Source organism: Anolis sagrei, chromosome X, assembly GCF_037176765.1.
Source record: "Anolis sagrei isolate rAnoSag1 chromosome X, rAnoSag1.mat, whole genome shotgun sequence".
Taxonomy (NCBI): domain Eukaryota; kingdom Metazoa; phylum Chordata; class Lepidosauria; order Squamata; family Dactyloidae; genus Anolis; species Anolis sagrei.
The window spans coordinates 95336704-95354266 of record NC_090034.1 but is presented as its reverse complement, the minus strand read 5'-3'; the positions used below and the strand labels follow the sequence as shown (position 1 = coordinate 95354266).

Here is a 17563-nt window from a genome sequence, read left to right as displayed (position 1 = left end):
TTTGGGCACACTGAGTATTCGTGCAATGTTTGGTCCAGATCAATCATTGTTTGAGTCCACAGTGCTCTCTGGATATAGGTGAACTGCAACTCCAAAACTCAAGGACAATGCCCGCTAAACCTTTCCAGTATTTTCTGTTGGTCATGGGAGTTCTGGGTCCCAAGTTTGGTTCAATTCCATCATTGGTGGAGTTCAGAATGCTCTTTGATTGTAGGTGAACTATAAATTCCAGCAACTACAACTCCCAAATGACAAAATCACCCCCCCCCCCCAAAAAAAAGAAAAACCCAACCAGTATTCAGATTTGGGCATAGTGGGTATTTGTGCCAAATTTGGTCCAGTGAATGAAAATACATCTTGCATATCAGACATTTACATTACAATTCGTAACAGTAGCAAAATTACAGTTGTGAAGTAGCAACAAAAATAATGTTATGTTTGGGCGTCACCACAACATGAGGGACTGTATTAAGGGGTCGCGGCATTAGGAAGGGAGCCCTGTCATTTCAGTGTTGCCAGTTCGTTTCAGGTAGGAGCTTTAGCTCTCCCAGCCTACTCCGAAGTGCGGGATGCTTAAGGTCTCCTATTCCACCATCACCATGAGGCCAAGAGGAGCTCCATAGTGTCTGTTACATGGGCACAGAATGTGGGGAAAGCACCCCATTTCCTCACCCCATGCAACAGCTGTTAGTCATTCAGAGGCATCCTAGAGTCAGGGTTTAATGCCACCTGCTGGTAACGCTGCCAAATGATGAGTAAACCTCATAAAACCCAGTGCGTAGGTGGCTTCTCCCACCCAGAGCTGACAGATGAAAACTGTAAATACACCATTATGTGTGTAGAGGTAGAGATCTTATATGGTGCTATTAACTTTGGGGCTGAGAACAAGGTTTCCCAAACCTCAAGTAATGACATGGGGGGGGGGGGGGGCGGGAAGCAGAGATTGAAAATCTTTTCTTGTGCCATTTTCTATTAAACTCATCCTTCCACATTGGTGGGTTCCACTTTTGCAGGTTTGATTATTCATGGGATTGAATTAATATGTTCCAGCCCTAGTTGACGCAAAGGGTTAAATCCTTGCACTGGCAGGACTGCTGACCAAAATGTCAGCAGTTCGAATCTGGGGAGCAGGATGAGGTCCCCAGATTGTTAGGTGGGATTTCAATATAGTCGCCTGAGGGCTGAGAAGGGCGGTATACAAATATAGCAAATAATAATAATAATAATAATAATAATAATAATATAGAATCTCAGCTAAATAATATGTCCACATCAGTACAGTGTTTATATTATGTTGGGATTGCAGCCCCCAGTGGTGCAGTGGGTTAAACCTTTGTGCCGGAAGGACTGCTGACCAAAAGGTCAGCTGTTCGAATCTGGGGAGTAGGGTGAGCTCCCGTCTGTCAGCTCCACCTTCTCATGTGGGGACATGAGAAGCTGGACATGAGAACATGAGAAGCTTCCAACAGGGTGGCATCCCCCGTCTGACGTCCTTGCAGACGGCCAATTCTTTCACACCAGAAGCGACTTGCAGTTTCTCAAGTTACTCCTGATATGAAAAAATATATATAAGTTCTCTCTAGGAAGAGAGTTGACTACCTTAAACTGGAAGATAGCCATAGGGTCTTTTCACACAGCCCTGTATCCCTGAATATAAAGGCAGAAAATCTCACATTATCTGAGTGTGGACTCAGATAACCCAGTTCAAAGCAGATAATGTGGGATTTTCTGCTTTGTAATTCTGGGATATAGGGCTGTGTAGAAGGGCATGCTGAGGGATCTAGAGGTGTCTAGAGGCCCTTCCACAGAGCCCTATATCCCAGAATATAAAGGCAGAAAATCGCACAATATCTGCTTTGAGCTGGGTTATCTGAGTCCTCACTCAGATGTGGGATTTTCTGCCTTGATATTCTGGGATATATGGCTGTGTGGAAGGGCCTTAAAGGGAATATTTCTGTAGGTTCTTCCAAGGTGAATCCAGAAGTCATTGACTATAGGGTCACACTGGAGGGCATAGAGGTTCCTAGAGAGAATTATATCAGGGAAATAAATAGTGTTTTTGTGTCTTTTGCATTTTGTAGGGGTCCTACACACCCAACTCCAGTGGAAGTGGAATCTCTACTATATTAGAATATTATTAAATGCTTTGGATAATTGTTCTGCATAGAAATGCCCAGGGAAAGTGCTTTGGATAATTGTTCTCCACAGAAATGCCCAGGGTTTTCCTGAAAAAAAAATGTCTTTGGTGTAGAAAACATACTTCCAGAATATAATAGTTCTTTGTGCAGAGTCTGTTCCCATGGTATGACATTCTGCCTGTGCAGAACCCAAATCCTGAGGATCCTGAACCCTGGATGAGGTCCCTCTGATCACTCCCTAACCCATAACTCCTGGGTTCATGCAGATCAGTTTATTATTTGGTTCAGACCATTTACATGCAGCTCACTTAATCTAAGATGTTATCTGGCAGCAGTGCAAGGGCATCCCCTTTGCTTGCTTGCTTCTTTTTTAAAACAATGAGCATCCTTCCCTTCAACAGAGCAGTTCTTACCCATTTATAATTTTAATGAAACAGAATTTTAATGAGAGCAGGCAATACAAACGTAAGCCAACAGAACTAAAAGCAGTATGAAATGAACATCAACACTTTGCTGAAAATGTCACCATAGGCATCAGGCAAACTTCTATGGCTAATGTTACGCCACAATGATATGCGACAACCACACAGACCACAAATTATAACTAAGGGCCCTTCCAGACAGGCCCTATATCCCAGGATCTGATTCTAGGATTTCTGCCTTAAACTGGATTATATGAGTCCGCACTGCCAGATAATCTGGGATAAACAAAAAACCTGGAATCCGATCTTGGGATATAGTTGATCCTTCCCAGCAGTTAACCCGTTGTACTTACATACTTACTCATGCGGATGGGTGGCAATGCTTTACACATAGGCCCCTTCTATACTGTCATATCAAATCCAGATTGTCTGCTTTGAACTGGATTATATGGCAGTGTAGACTCCTATAATCCAATTCAAAGCAGATAATGTGGATTATCTACTATGATGATCTGGATTATATTATTATACTACCCATCCCCTGCCACGTGTTGCTGTGGCCCAGAGTATATATGTGCTTTGTGCGTGTATATGTTTGTGTGTGTGTGTGGGGGGGGGGGGGGTATATGATTTTCCGCATGTGTTGTAATGTGTTTTTTTTGTTTTTAGGCTTTTAAAGCCTCTTCTGCTGTGTTTTTCAGTGTTTTTATGAGTGATGGTCACTTGTTGGCCTGATACGTATATTGTGTTCAAATTTGGTGTCAATCCGTCCAGTGGTTTTTGAGTTATGTTAATCCCACAAACAAACCTTGCATTTTTATTTATATAGATATTATTTGCAGCATTTATATTCAGCCCTTCTCACCCCGAATGTTGGATCACAGAACATATACATGGCAAACAATGCCTTGAAACAGACAGGACAGCCTACAGATAAAGGTATATGTCGGCATTTTCCCAACTTCAGCATCCTGGAGGCTGTGCTCAATTCTGGCCACAGAGGGTGCTGTTGCTCCATCCTCTATGACAAAGACTTCCTCCTTCCTTTGATCGTAGCATTTTTGGGTATTTCCTTTTTAGTAAAGTAAAGTAAAGAGTTCCCTGACATTAAGTCCAGTTGTGTCCAACTCAGGGGGGTGGTGCTCATCTCCATTTCTAAGCCAAAGAGCCAGCATTGTCTCTAGATGCCTCCAAAGTCATGTGGCCAGCATGACTGCATGGAGCGCCGTAAAATATCTCCCCGCTTAAGTGGTGCTTAATTTCTCTACTCACAGCTCACAGCTGTTTTCGAACTGTTTAAGTGGACAGCAAGCTGGGCTGAAGGTCGGGTGCTCACCCCGACGCGGGCTTCAAACTGCCAACCTTTCAATTGGTTTGATCTATTGCTGCTGGGGATTAACTAGCTGTGCTGAAGTCTACATTAGCATATAATCCAGTTCAAAGCAAATAATTTGAATTTTATATGGCAATATAGAAGGGGCCGGAGTCAGAGCCTTAGCATTTGTCTTGAATCATTTGAAACTATTTACATGTTTGAATTTAACCGCATTTAAATTGTCCTCTTGTCTTTTTCCTGCCCTGGGATCTTTTGATAAAGGTCAGGACAGGAATATTTTAACAAACCCATAGGTAATCCTTCTAGGCCTATATTGCCAACAGTGAGTTTTGGGCATTTTTGGCAGGATTTTTCCTACTTGTTCTTAGAGACGCTATTGGGGATTGACCCTAGAACTTCTACATGTGTAGAGGATGTTCTGCCCACTAAACTACAATCCTTCTTATTCAAGTTTAAATTGGTTAACATACATAAGTTATACCTTAGTGGTTGGAATGATTTTGCATATGGAAGCTTGTGTTATTAATTTATATCACATTCATGGAGCTTTGTGAGTTCTCGTTCATAAGGCAGGGAGAGAAACAGACGATAAAAGACTGAGTTCAGTCTTGTTCTTCAGTCAGTGTTGACTTCATAGAATGCAATCATTCATATTCAGGCAAGCTTCCTTTTCTCCAGAAACCATGCAAGTGAGCTTCTGACTCCTTGCTTCTGAATGTATTTATTTATTTAGTTGGCCCACCACACTTTTGGGTATAACTTCTGTGGAACTGATGATTAATATGTTTTTTCTAGGAATTTGTAGAGCCTCTCACTGAGGATATAAGTATCTGTTATAATGGTGTTAAATTTTAATTCATATCCCAACCTATTTTTTTTTTCATGTCAGGAGCAACTTGAGAAACTGCAAGTCGCTTCTGGTGTGAGAGAATTGGCTGTTTGCAAGGAAACCCCGGATATTTGATGTTTTATCATCCTTGTGGGAGGCTTTTCTCATGTCCCCGCATATGGAGCTGGAGCTGACAAAGGGAGCTCAATGCACTCTCCCCAAATTTGAACCACTGACCTGTAATTCAGTAGTCCTGCCAGCACAAGGGTTTAAGCCATTGCACCACCGGTGGCTCCTTTCCGGACGGTGAACCAATACAGCAAATGTGAATTGGTTGTTTGCAAAAAACATTGCACCGGGGATACCCGGATGTTTTACCATCCTGAGTTAGTCTTCTCTCATGTCACTGCATGGGAAGCTGGAGCTGACGGATAGGAGCTCATGCCATTCCCTGGATTTGAACCACCAACCTTTTGAACAGCAGTTCATCCGGCACAAGAGTTTAACCCATTGTACCACTGGGGGCTACAATTAAATAGTAACATTGTGGTAAAAACAGAATTAAAATACAATAAATACACTAAAACTCCTAGAGATAACATATTATTATTTTTTCATGTCAGGAGTGACTAAAGGAACTGCAAGTTTCTTCTGATGTGAGAGAATTGGCCATCTGCAAGGACATTGCCCTGGGGATGCCCAGATGTTTTACCATCCTGTGGGAGGCTTCTCTCATGTCCCCGCATGAGAAGCTGGAGCTGACAGACGGGAGCTCACCCCACTCCCCAATTTGAACCACTGACCGTTTGGTCAGCAGTCCTGTCGGCACAAGGGTTTAACCCATTGCACCACCAAAAGCTGGAAGATATTAATTCAATCCCATGAATAATCAAACCTGTGAAATTATTATTACGTAGGATTCTATACTGGATTGCTGAGCGTAAAAAAACAAATATACAATATTAGGTAAAGGTTTCCCCTTAGCATTAAGTCTAGTTAAGTCCGACTCTGGGGGGTGGTGCTCATCACCATTTCTAAGCCGAAGAGCTGACGTTGTCCATAGACACCTCCAAGGTCATGTGGCCGGCATGATTATATGGAGCGCTGTTGCCTTCCCACCGAAATAGTAACTATTGTTCTATTCACATTTGCATGTTTTCAAACTGCTAGGTTGGCAGGAGCTGGGGCTAACAGCAGGAGCTCACCCCACTCCCCAGATTTTAACCACTGACCTTTCAGTCAGCAAGTTCAGCAGCTCAGCGGTTTACCTGCTGTGCCACTGGAAGGTCCAAAGAAGTATACAATATACTTTTGCACTCAATTCTATCAGCTGTGGGAAAGGGAAGAAAATAAGAAGGGATCTTACCCTTCGCTGGAGGCTCACATATAAGCAAACTGCTGTAGCCTCCCCTTGCTTGTGTGTTTTTAGTTTAGCAATAACCTTTGCTATCTTGAACACAATTGCTGCCATTTCAGCCTATTCACCATGTAGTTGAAAATATAAATCCAAGTAAATGAATGTGCATGCTCTCGTCACATATAGGATAGACTACTGCAACACGCTCTATGTGGGGTTGCCTTTGAAGACTGTTCAGAAGCTTCAAATAGTCCAATGAGAAGCAGCCAGGTTAATAACTGGAGCAGCATACAGGGAGCACACAACTCCCATGTTACACCAGCTCCACTGGTTGCCAGTTTGCTACATTAAGTCTAGTTGAGTCCGACTCTGGGTGGTAGTGCTCATCTCCATTTCTAAGCCAAGAGCCAGCATTGTCCATAGACACCTCCAAGGTCAAGTGACTGCATGGAATACCGTTCTCTTCCCACAGAAACGGTCCCTATTGATCTACTTACATTTTGCATGTTTTTGAACTGCTAGGTTGCCAGAAGCTGGGGCTAACAACAGGATCTCACCCCGTCCCATGGATTTGAACCACCAATCTTCTGGTCGGCAAGTTCTGAAGCTTAGCAGTTTAACCTGCTGCACCACTGTGGCCCTAAATAGTGCAATCTAAGCTGTTAAATGATGGCAGTAAATATTTTTAAAAATAATTATCATTATACCGCAACATGATGGTTAAAGAGAGTTATTTCAATTAGACACAATTTGCCCCTGATTACGACAGGGTTAATAATAAGGAAGATAATATATATAATTAGATTATGTCGCTGTATGATTATGAACCAAGGGGTCACACAAGGCGGGTAAACAACACTCAGAATACTCTTCTCTCTCTCTTCTCTCTCTCGGATGGTTATGAAATCTATTCTGATTAAAGCAATGAAATTGCCTCTGTGAACTGACTGTGCATCTACGCTTTTATGAACTGAACTATACTAATGGCCTTTCATACCATCAATGCATTTGTTTTAATATACGGCGTTGTGAGCCGACTGTGTTCTTCCTGAGTTAGCTATTTCTCAGGCTCTGTCTCAATTTCTCCAGTCCTTTCTCCTTAGCATTTGTATCTGATCTGTGGAGGAAAACCATTACTGGAAGGAGGCACTGGCACCATTAAGACTCCCCAATTTATTTCAGCATCAGTCTGCTTTTTGTGATGTAAGTGAAGGGTGAAAAATGTGCCCCATATGGATAGCCCTTGTCCAACTTGTTTGTCTTTTTGATTAGTCATCCAAACTGTGAATCACTCTATTGCCAAAGCTGTCAGAGTGATGCACATAAACACATAAAAGCACAATGAACGCAATACAATCCAGTTACATCTATATAAATAAAAATGTAATGTTAGTTTGTGGGATTAACATAACTCAAAAACCACTGGACGAATTGACACAAAATTTCGACACTACACCCCTAACAGGCCAATGAGTGACCATCACTCATAAACCCCTCCCAAAAGCAGTGGAAAGGACTTAAAACCCCCAAAAAGGTAGATGATGATACAACACATGTGCAAAAATGACATCTGCCAGCATTCCTTAGACCAGGCCCTTTAGGGGAGGAGGATGCTCCAAATGCACTGCTTCCAAGCTGCAAGCTTGCTTCTCCTTGGATTCCTTTGAGAGCATCCCAATCCAGACATATTTCTTATTCCTGGACTGCAACCTCCAGCAATCCTCCAGATAGATAAGATATATAGATCAGATAGAGATAGATAGCAGGCAGATAGATCAATCAGGAGGACTGCTTGGAGTTACAGTCCAAGAATAGGTAGAGAAGGAAGAAAGGAGAGAAAGAAAAAGAGAGGGGAAGGAAGGAAAGAGGTAGAGAAGGAAGGAAGGAAGGAAAGAGAAGGAAAGAAAAGAAAGAAAGGGAGGGAGGGAGGGAGGGAGGGAGGGAGGAAGGAAGGAAGGAAGGAAGGAAGGAAGGAAGGAAGAAAGGAAGGGAAAGAAAGAAATAGAGAGGGAGGGATGGTTGGCCACAGCAACACATGACAGGTACAGCTAGTGTAGTAATAATAAACTAAATAATAAACTAGTCACGAAGACAACTGAAACTATTAAAAGATGAAATATGAAAAACAGTATCAAAGTCAGGCCCATAGCCAGGATTTTGATTCGGGGGGGGGGGGGGGCTGAGTTTGATTCGGGGGGGGGGGGGGCTGAGTCTGAGTGAAAGAGGGTCTACCCTAGCAAACCTTTTGTATCGTTACCCCAATACCCCCATGCATATGAGGTATATTGAGTATGGTGATCAGATCATGATATGAATAAACATAACAGTTTAAATAATGTACCAGCAAGGCCTTTTCGCAGACCACCATGAGGATTTGGGGGGGGGGGGGGCTTAAGCCCCCAAAGTCCCCCCCCCCCCCCCCCGGCTACATGCCTGCTCAAAGGGATGACGACAATCCAGGAAGTACAACGTTCAAAAGTTCTGCATTTACTGGGTTGTTATTGTCATTTTGACAAAAAAAAAATGAAGTTACTATACTTAGATGAGGGTAACGGTAAAGGTTTCCCCCTGACATTAAGTCCAGTTATGTCTGACCCTGGGGGTTGGTGCTCATCTCCATTTCTAAGCCAAAGAGCCAGCATTGTCCATAGACACCTCCAAGGTTATGTGGCCAGCATGACTGCATGGAGTGCCATTACCTTCCCACCAGAAAGGTCCCTATTGATCTACTCACATTTGCATGTTTTCAAACTGCTAGGTTGGCAGAAGCTGGGGCTAACAGCAGGAGCTCACCCCACTCCCCAGATTCGAACCTGCAACCTTAGCGAGTTCAGCAGCTCAGCGCTTTTACCCACTGTGCCACCGGGAGCTCTGAGGAGTAAGAAGACATGATCATCAATGGGTTGCTGTGAGTTTTCCAGGCTGTTTGGCCATATTCCAGAAGCATTCTCTCCTGATGGTTTGCCCACATCTATGACAGGCATCCTCAGAGGTTGAGGGGTCTGTTAGAAACTAAGAAAGTGATTTTTATATATCTGTGGAATGTTAGAGTTGTCCAGAAATGTTGGACCCCTCCTACAACTGCAGTGTCAGACTACACAGAGAAGCCACTGAAATCCACAAGCATGTTGACAATTTCAACAGTAAGAAGGAAAACATGGAAATGAACAAACTCTGGCTCCCAGTATTAAAAAGAAACTCTACAATCAGAGCAGTATATAAAGAGCAAGACTCAAAAAGCAGGAGAATTCCAGACAAGAATCAATCAGGGACAGCTAATCACCTCCCAACAAAGGATTCACTCAAGCAGGAAGCAGCCAGGCCTTCAAACTGCAGGACATTAAATGCTAAATTGCAACAGTTACACATACTTCAAGCAGACAAGAGTTCTCCTCCCCCCCCCCCTCCGGACATTCCACAGGTATATAAACCTCATTTAGTTTCCAACAGACCCCTCAACCTCTAAGGATGCCTGCTATAGATGTGGGTGAAACATCAGGAGAGAACATGGCCATACAGTCTGGAAAACTCACAGCAACCCATTGATTCTGGCCATGAAAGCCTTCGACAATACATGATCATCAAGTTTGCAGACAACACCAAATAGGGAGGGATAGCCAATACTCCAGAAGACAGGAGCAGAACTCAAAACTGTCTTAACAGATTAGAAAGATGATTGGCCAAAACTAACATAATGAAGTTCAACAGAAACAAATGCAAGATACTCCACTTAGGTGGAGACGATGCCTGGCTTGACAGCAGTATGTGTGGAAAAGATCTTGGAGTCCTCGTGGACAACAAGTTAAACATGAGCCAACAATGTCATGGAGCCAATGGGATTTTGGCCTGCGTAAATAGGAGTCTAGTGTCTAGATCCAGGGAAGTCATTCTTCTCCTCTATTCTGCCTTGGTCAGACCACACCTGGAATCACACTGTGTCCAATTCTGGGTACCGCAATTGAAGGGAGATGCCCTTCTCTGGACACAAGCTGAAATGTGTCCAGAGAAGGGCAAGTAAAATGACCAAGTGTCTGGAGAACAAGCCCTATGAGGAGCGGTTTAAAGAGCTGGGTATGTTTAGCCTGCAGAAGAGAAGGCTGAGAGGAGACATGATGAGAGTCATGTGTAAATATGTGAAGGGGATTCATAGGGAGGAGGGAGCAAGCTTTTTTTCTGTTGTCCTGGAGACTAAGACACGGAACAATGGCTTCAAACTACAGGAAAGGAGATTCCACCTGAATGTTAGGAAGAACTTCCTGACTGTGAGAACTGTTCAACAGTGGAACTCTCTGCCTTAGAGTGTGGTGGAGGCTGCTTCTTTGGAGACTTTTAAACAGAGGCTGGATGGCCATCTGTCAGGGGAGCTTTGAATGCAATTTTCCTGCTTCATAAAATGAGGCCCACGAGGCCTCTTCCAACTCTATGATTCTATGATACTGTTCTTGGTATTTCAGTCTCTACCATTTTAAATTGTCCTTAATGCATTACACTACAGTGAGATAGTCATCTTTGGTGACTGTCCCTATCACATGCACCATGTGCATTTTGCAACCAATCCTGTCCAACCCCCACCTTCAATTCCCCTATCCCTAGCTATTGATGGGATGGGGAAATATAGATAGATATAGTACTACAGTTCTGCATTAAATAAGAAAATAATAATTTAAAAATTAATGAACTGCAGGTATGCTGGATGAGGTGTAATGCAGGAAGGTAGGGTTACAAGGTTGTGTGAAAGACTTATTGTGGGACCATTGATTGGGGAACCAGCGCAATTCTATTACTGAACGGAAGTGCAATATTGAAGGTGCTCAACTGCACTAACACAGTTGTTGTGGCACAGCAGATACTGCCAGAAAGTTGCACAGCCACATATTTAGTCACCGCACACATTGTCACAACAATATTTCACTGGAGCCATAGATACCTGTGTCAGATGGATGGAAAAGTGAGAAACACAGTATGAAAGGCGTATGAAACTGGAGTGTGCTCCTGCAAGGGGGAACAACGTGAAATGTTTGAATAAGGAGGTGATTGCAATCCAAGGTTTGAACAATGCAAGCAGCAGTCATATCAGTGGAAGTGGTGAGATCAAATGCCGAAGGCAGAGCCCAGCAGCTGTCCTGGAAGCAACGGAGATGAAAGAGAAAGCCGGGTGAAGACAGACATGTTTAGAAGAATAGAGTAAAATAAGTAAATAAATAAACCAAAGGCAGGAGAGGCCCATCTTCCTCCACTGTGTGCATTTTTCATCACATCAAACTGACAGGTGGCTAGTTGTTTCTTCTCTGGTGTTGACTGTTTTGACATCAGCTGCCTGTCTTCACACTAAAAAGATTTCTAATAGTTTTGTCTCATGAATGGGTACTGATGTATTGATATATCTAAAGAAAATCAATAAAAACTATTTTAAAAAATTAATGGGTTTTTACATCAGGGATGGCTGAATCCTGTACCTCATAAAACTAGACAGGCTGAAAATATGTACACAATGTGTTTTTCTTTAGGATCTTTGTGGAGAAAGGAATGCAGTGCAAACAATTGCCCAGATAGTCTGAGTTTCACCCCTCTCTACCAGCAAAATAATGGCTACAGAGTTACATCCTGGGAGACTTTGTACACTGTGAGTGGTGGAAGAGAACACCACAATGAGCATGAAAAATCATATGTAAGTGTGAGAGACCTTTGTCCAAGGGCAACACAGCCAAATAACCCAGAATATCAAGGCAGAAAATCCCACAATATCTGCTTTGAACTGGGTTTTCTGAGTCCACACTCAGATAATGTGGGATTTTCTGCCTTGATATTCTGGGATATAGGGCTGTGTGGAAGGGACTTACATCTCACCCCTTTCTATCAGCAAAATAATGGCTACAGAGTTACATCCTGGGAAACTTTGTACACTGTGGGTGGTGGAAGAGAACCGCAACCTCCACAATGACAATGAAAGGTCATATGTAAGTGTGAGAGACCTTTATCCAAGGGCAACACAGCCATATAACCCAGAATATCAAGGCAGAAAATCCCACAATATCTGCTTTGAACTGGGTTATCTGAGTCCACAATGCCATATATTCCAGTTCAAAGCAGAATATGTGAGGTTTTATTAAGTTGTGTGGAAGGGGCCCAAGTTAGCCTCACAGTTGCCCTGGACTTGCCACTTAGGGGTCATCATGGTCACTACTCTGGAGAAATGGCTGTGATGATGTGTGTGTTATTATATATATTATATAATAAATCAAATATCTAGCTTTGTGCCTAATCCACACACACACAGCACACAGTAACACCTATCTATGAACTCTCCTCACAGCTTCCCAAAATTCAACTCAGATTTTCTCAATTTCCCCCTAAATGTTCTGTTTGTGATTCCCTTGGATATTTTGGTGTTTCATTTTGCTCTGTTTGACTCTTTTAAGACAAATCTCTTGTTACAAACTTTGTTCCTCCAAGTATTTTTGACTTTCGTTCCCAGAAGCCCAGGCAGCTTGAATAACTATTACAGGGCGCATCCAGACAGCCACTTTATTGTGGGAGTTTCCACAATAAAAAGGGGGCTGTCCAGACATTGTCCTGGACAAACCTTAATTAATCCACCACAAACCAAGAAAACCCTAGTTTGTGGTGAATTAATTTGATAGTGGGTTTATTCCGTGCCTCCTTCTTCTTCTGGTGTCTGCAGTCCAGACAGTATTCCCATATTTTTTCCAGGATAAATTAGCCCAGAAAACTGTGGGAATACCAACCCCATCCACAAAATCCCTTTAAAAAACAAAAGTACTTACTCAGCCTCCATGAGATGGCTGCCGGAGTTCTCCTGGCACATACAAATGACACCCAAGGAGAAAAGGGAGGGAAGAGGAAAATTGTTCCTCTCCCCCGCCCCAACCTTCACCAGGCACATTATTTGTAGGCACCACAAGAGCTCTAGTAGACATCTCATGGAGGCCGGGTAAGTTTTTTTTGTTTTTGTTTTATGCTGTTTTTGGGGGCTTTTGGAAAGAGGGTTACAGTGTCCCAGTGTTCTCCCAGGAAGTCCCGGAAGAACATCTGGATGCCCACGTGCTTTTGGGGTGTGTATAGATTGGGCCCCGGGGAACATCCGCTTTTTAAAAACATGGATGCTCCTGGGATAACACCCTGTCTGGAAGAGCCCAAAGATTCTTGGAGCTGAAGTCTAAAACTGTTGAGAAAAATAGAGGTTTGGAACTCCTGATCTAGGGCATGTTGTTTCCCTCAAAGGACATCCTTCACAATATTGCAAAGGCTATGATTGTTATCTATAACCAAGCCTGCCCAGCTTTCCACTTGACAGCAGGTGTACTTACATGGATGTTACCAAGAGGATGCCAGGTCTCGAATGGTGTCAATGATTTCAACAAGGCTTCTGATCTTCTTCTTATGGATGTCTCCCCACCCTTTCTTTCTCTTCCAGGTGGCTTGTATACCTTACCATGGAAAGGCTGGTCCTCTCCCTGCTGGTCATGGGCACTGTGGTGAAGGCCATGATGTGTCCACCCCGCTGCAGGTGCCAGACTCTCTCCCCCTCAGTTACCATCCTCTGCACCAAGACAGGGCTGCTTTTTGTCCCTCCTACCATTGACCGGCGAACGGCTGAGCTCCGCCTGATGGACAACTTCATTACCAGCCTGCGGCGGAAGGATTTTTCCAACATGACGAACCTGATTCACTTGACCTTGTCCCGGAATACAATCAGTCAGATCATGCCTTACACCTTTTTTGATCTCAAAGGCCTTCACGCGTTACACCTGGATAGTAACCGACTCACCTCCATTGGCGAGGATCACTTCAAAGGGTTAATTAATCTTCGCCACTTGATCCTCAGTAATAACCAATTGCACTATATTTCGCCTGGGTCTTTTGAGGATTTCATTGACATAATTGAGGATCTGGATCTATCCTATAATAACCTTGTTCATATTCCTTGGGAAACTATCGGGAGGCTTTCAAATGCCAACACTATCAGCTTGGATCATAACCTCATAGATTTTGTACCAGAAGGGATTTTCTCAGAACTTCACAAACTGGCTCGGCTGGACATGACCTCCAACAAATTGAAAAAGATCCCCCCTGACCCCCTCTTTTCCCGCATCCCTGTCTATGCCAAGCCAAAGGGATCCCCCTTGTCCTCCTTGGTGCTGAGTTTTGGGGGGAACCCCTTGCATTGCAACTGTGAACTTGTTTGGCTACGGCGTCTGACCAGGGAAGATGACCTGGAGACATGTGCCTCTCCTCCAGAACTGATGGGTAAGTACTTCTGGACTATACGAGAGGAAGAGTTTGTTTGTGAGCCTCCCATGATCACTCACAAGACTCCTAAGCAGGTGGTCATGGAAGGAGAGAGTGTTTCCTTGAAGTGCAAAGCTGTGGGTGATCCGGAGCCATATGTTCGCTGGATTTCGCCTGGGGGCAAGCTGGTCTCCAACACTTCCAGAACAGTTTCCTATGAGAATGGGACCTTGGATATTTTGGTGGCTTCTGTGGAAGAGAAAGGGGAATTTACTTGCATCGCATCCAATGCTGCTGGGGTCTCTACTGCCCCCATTGAACTCATGGTTAAACCCTACCCTCAGCTGGCTAACAGCACCAACTGCGATAAAGAAGCTGACCCGGAACCCTCAGACATTCTTATCTCTGCCAAGTCAAGCTTCCCCAATGAAACCAAATCTCACCAAGAGAGGAAGGTGGTGGTGGTTGAGCTGACCTCTTCCTCTGCTCTCATCCAGTGGCCTTCCCAGCATCACATCCCAGGAATACGAATGTTCCAGATCCAGTACAACAGCTCAGCTGATGAGATCCTAGTGTACAGGTAATGAGACCAACACCATACAGCAGGAGTTATTTCATACCTCCTTGTACAGTGCCTGAAAAATACTTAACATTGATTTTACCTCTGGCTAGTAAAGGTAAAGTTTTTCCCCTGACATTAAGCCATGACCAACTCTGGGGGTGGTGCTCATCTCCATTTCTAAGCCAAAGAACCGGCATTGTCTGTAGACACCTCCAAGGTCATTTGGCTGGCATGGCTGCATGGAGCGCTGTTACCTTCCTGCCAGAGTGGTACCTATTGATCTACTCACTTTTGCATGTTTTCAAACTGCTAGGTTGGCAGAAGCTGGGGCTGACAGGGGGAGCTCACACCACTCCCAGGCCTGTCGGTCTGCAAGTTCAACAGCTCAGTGGTTTAACACACTGCACCACCGGGGGCTCCTTACCTCTGGTTATGCATGCATAAGTCACCAAGAAAATTTGAAGTGGTAATTTTAATTTGTCTTGGTTTTTGTTGTGACTTCAGTAACCATGCTAGGCTAGTTGCCACCTTGCTGGATTTCAGAAGAATTAAATATTCAATATGATCCTTATATCTGTGGTTTCATTTATTCATATCTGACAAAATATCTCCTCTCTAGGCATTTTCTGATTCTTCCAGTGTGACTTTATGGCATTATTGGGCTCGCCCTTTATTTTATATTCTGCCCTGAGTCCCCTCGGGGAGATAGGGTGGAATAGTAATAAAGTTTTATTATTATGTATTATTTTATAGGATTTGCTATTATTCACACTTTCACATATCCAGAAGAATGTACAGTAGAGTCTCACTTATCCAACATAAACGGGCCGGCAGAATGTTGGATAAGTTAAAATGTTGGAAAATAAGGAAGGATTAAGAAAAAGCCTATTAAACGTCAAATTATGTTATAATTTTACAAATTAAGCACCAAAACATCATGTTTTACAACAAATCGACAGAAAAAGCAGCTCAATACATGGCAATGTTATGTAGGAATTACTGTATTTAAGAATTTAGCACCAAAATATCTCAACATATTAAAACAGCTGTGGATTCGGGCGGGAGGCAGACTGCATTGGATAATACAGAATGTTGGATGAGTGAAGGTTGGATAAGTGAGACTCTACTATATTCCTTGTGGATAAGGGGTCATACTGTCCTCAAAACAAGGGCAAGTAGTAAAAACATCTAAGCTAGCTGTTTCATGCATTATATGTGCCACACAACCAAGGAAGCCATAAGCATTTGTGTTTACCTCTCCCTTCTAAAGTCCAAAGCATCACATAGCAATCCCTGAGTCCTAGGATATAAAAATGCATTGGACTTTGTCCTTCTGGTGATGTAAACTGTCCTGTGTTTCTTTACAGGATGATTCCAGCTTCCAGTAAGTCCTTCTTCCTGACAGATCTGGTGGCTGCGCGTGACTATGATCTTTGTGTCCTTGCCGTTTATGATGATGGAGTGACGTCTTTGACGGCAACCATGGTAGTCGGATGTGTGCAGTTCACCACGGAGGAGGAATACCGGCAATGCCGCTCCCTCCATGCCCAGTTCCTTGGTGGGACTATGATCATCATCATCGGAGGCATCATTGTGGCATCCGTTTTGGTCTTCATCTTCATTCTCCTGATGAAGTACAAAGTTTACACCAACCACCACAAAAACAAAACCACAAAAGTGACCAATGTTTGTTCTCAGACTAACGGCAGCCAAAGCGGCTCTGTGGCCCACTCCAGCTCCAAGCTGGCGGAGGGGCTGCAGCGGGAATGTTCAGGGTTGCCCCAGAGAGGCAAAAGCGTCCTCAGTTTGGAGTGTGAACGCGTCGCACCCGCAGAGACGGGCGCTTTGCGAAGTGAAGCCTTCTCTCAGTAGCCACGCTGAGGCCTCTCCCTCGCTCTGAAGCGTGGCCCAAAACTGAAACTGGTTGTGGTTGCATTTTAAGCTTCACTACTATTGTCTATTTTTAAGATCAGATGGTTTAAAAAAACTATTTTTTTAATCTGTAAAAGCTCTTGCATTCTTAACTATTTTTGTTGCACAATATTAAATATAAAGTGTGTGGTTTGCAAGAATTTTTTAAAACAAATCATTCTTAGATAATAGACTTAAAATCAGGTCTGGATTGATGATGGTATAACCTGCCTTTGGATCCCCCTCTGGCTGTGTTGGGTTTCACGTCATGTGAGCATGGGCTGCATTGCAACCAGAGGTGACATCATCTTTACACTTAAGGGCTTCCTGGTAGTTACTTGTCACTCAGTGATGGAACTGTTCCCTAGGATGCATCTACACTGGCAACTTAATCAGGGGCCAGTCCGGAGCATAATGCTTGACCCAGGTGAGGATTAGGTTTGGTGCATATGGCTACTATCATAGTTGCTCCACGGCCAGTCCAAAGCCTCAAGACCAACTCTGCTGTCCTGGACTTTCCCTTGTCTAGTTCTCATTGGCACTACTTGTTTCTGGCAATAGAGCTCCCTATGAATGCTTGGCCATTGTCTAAGCCTTCTGTTGATGTTAGAGTAGGGTTCCCACTCAAGAAGGAGATACAACAGGTATGGGTAAACCCAGGCCCAGGGGCCGGTTGCGGCCCCTTGGCCTCTTTTCTCAGGCCCTCCTCTCTCTCACCATCCTATCATTCCCTTCTCTTTCTTTCCTCATTTCCTCCC

The 17563-nt window shown here is 43.7% G+C and overlaps 1 protein-coding gene across 1 annotated transcript in view; it reads left to right on the top strand.

The window, feature by feature from the left end:
* LOC132780158 (leucine-rich repeat and fibronectin type III domain-containing protein 1-like protein) overlaps window positions 1-16966 on the top strand; it is a 151518-nt gene extending 134552 nt beyond the window's left edge. The window contains exons 3-4 of the mRNA XM_067460844.1: window positions 13518-14912; window positions 16262-16966. Of these exons, the coding sequence (XP_067316945.1) occupies window positions 13537-14912; window positions 16262-16766 (1881 nt within the window). The 5' untranslated portion in view covers window positions 13518-13536 and the 3' untranslated portion in view covers window positions 16767-16966. The remainder of the gene's footprint in view (window positions 1-13517; window positions 14913-16261) is intronic.
* Window positions 16967-17563: the final 597 nt, after the last annotated feature.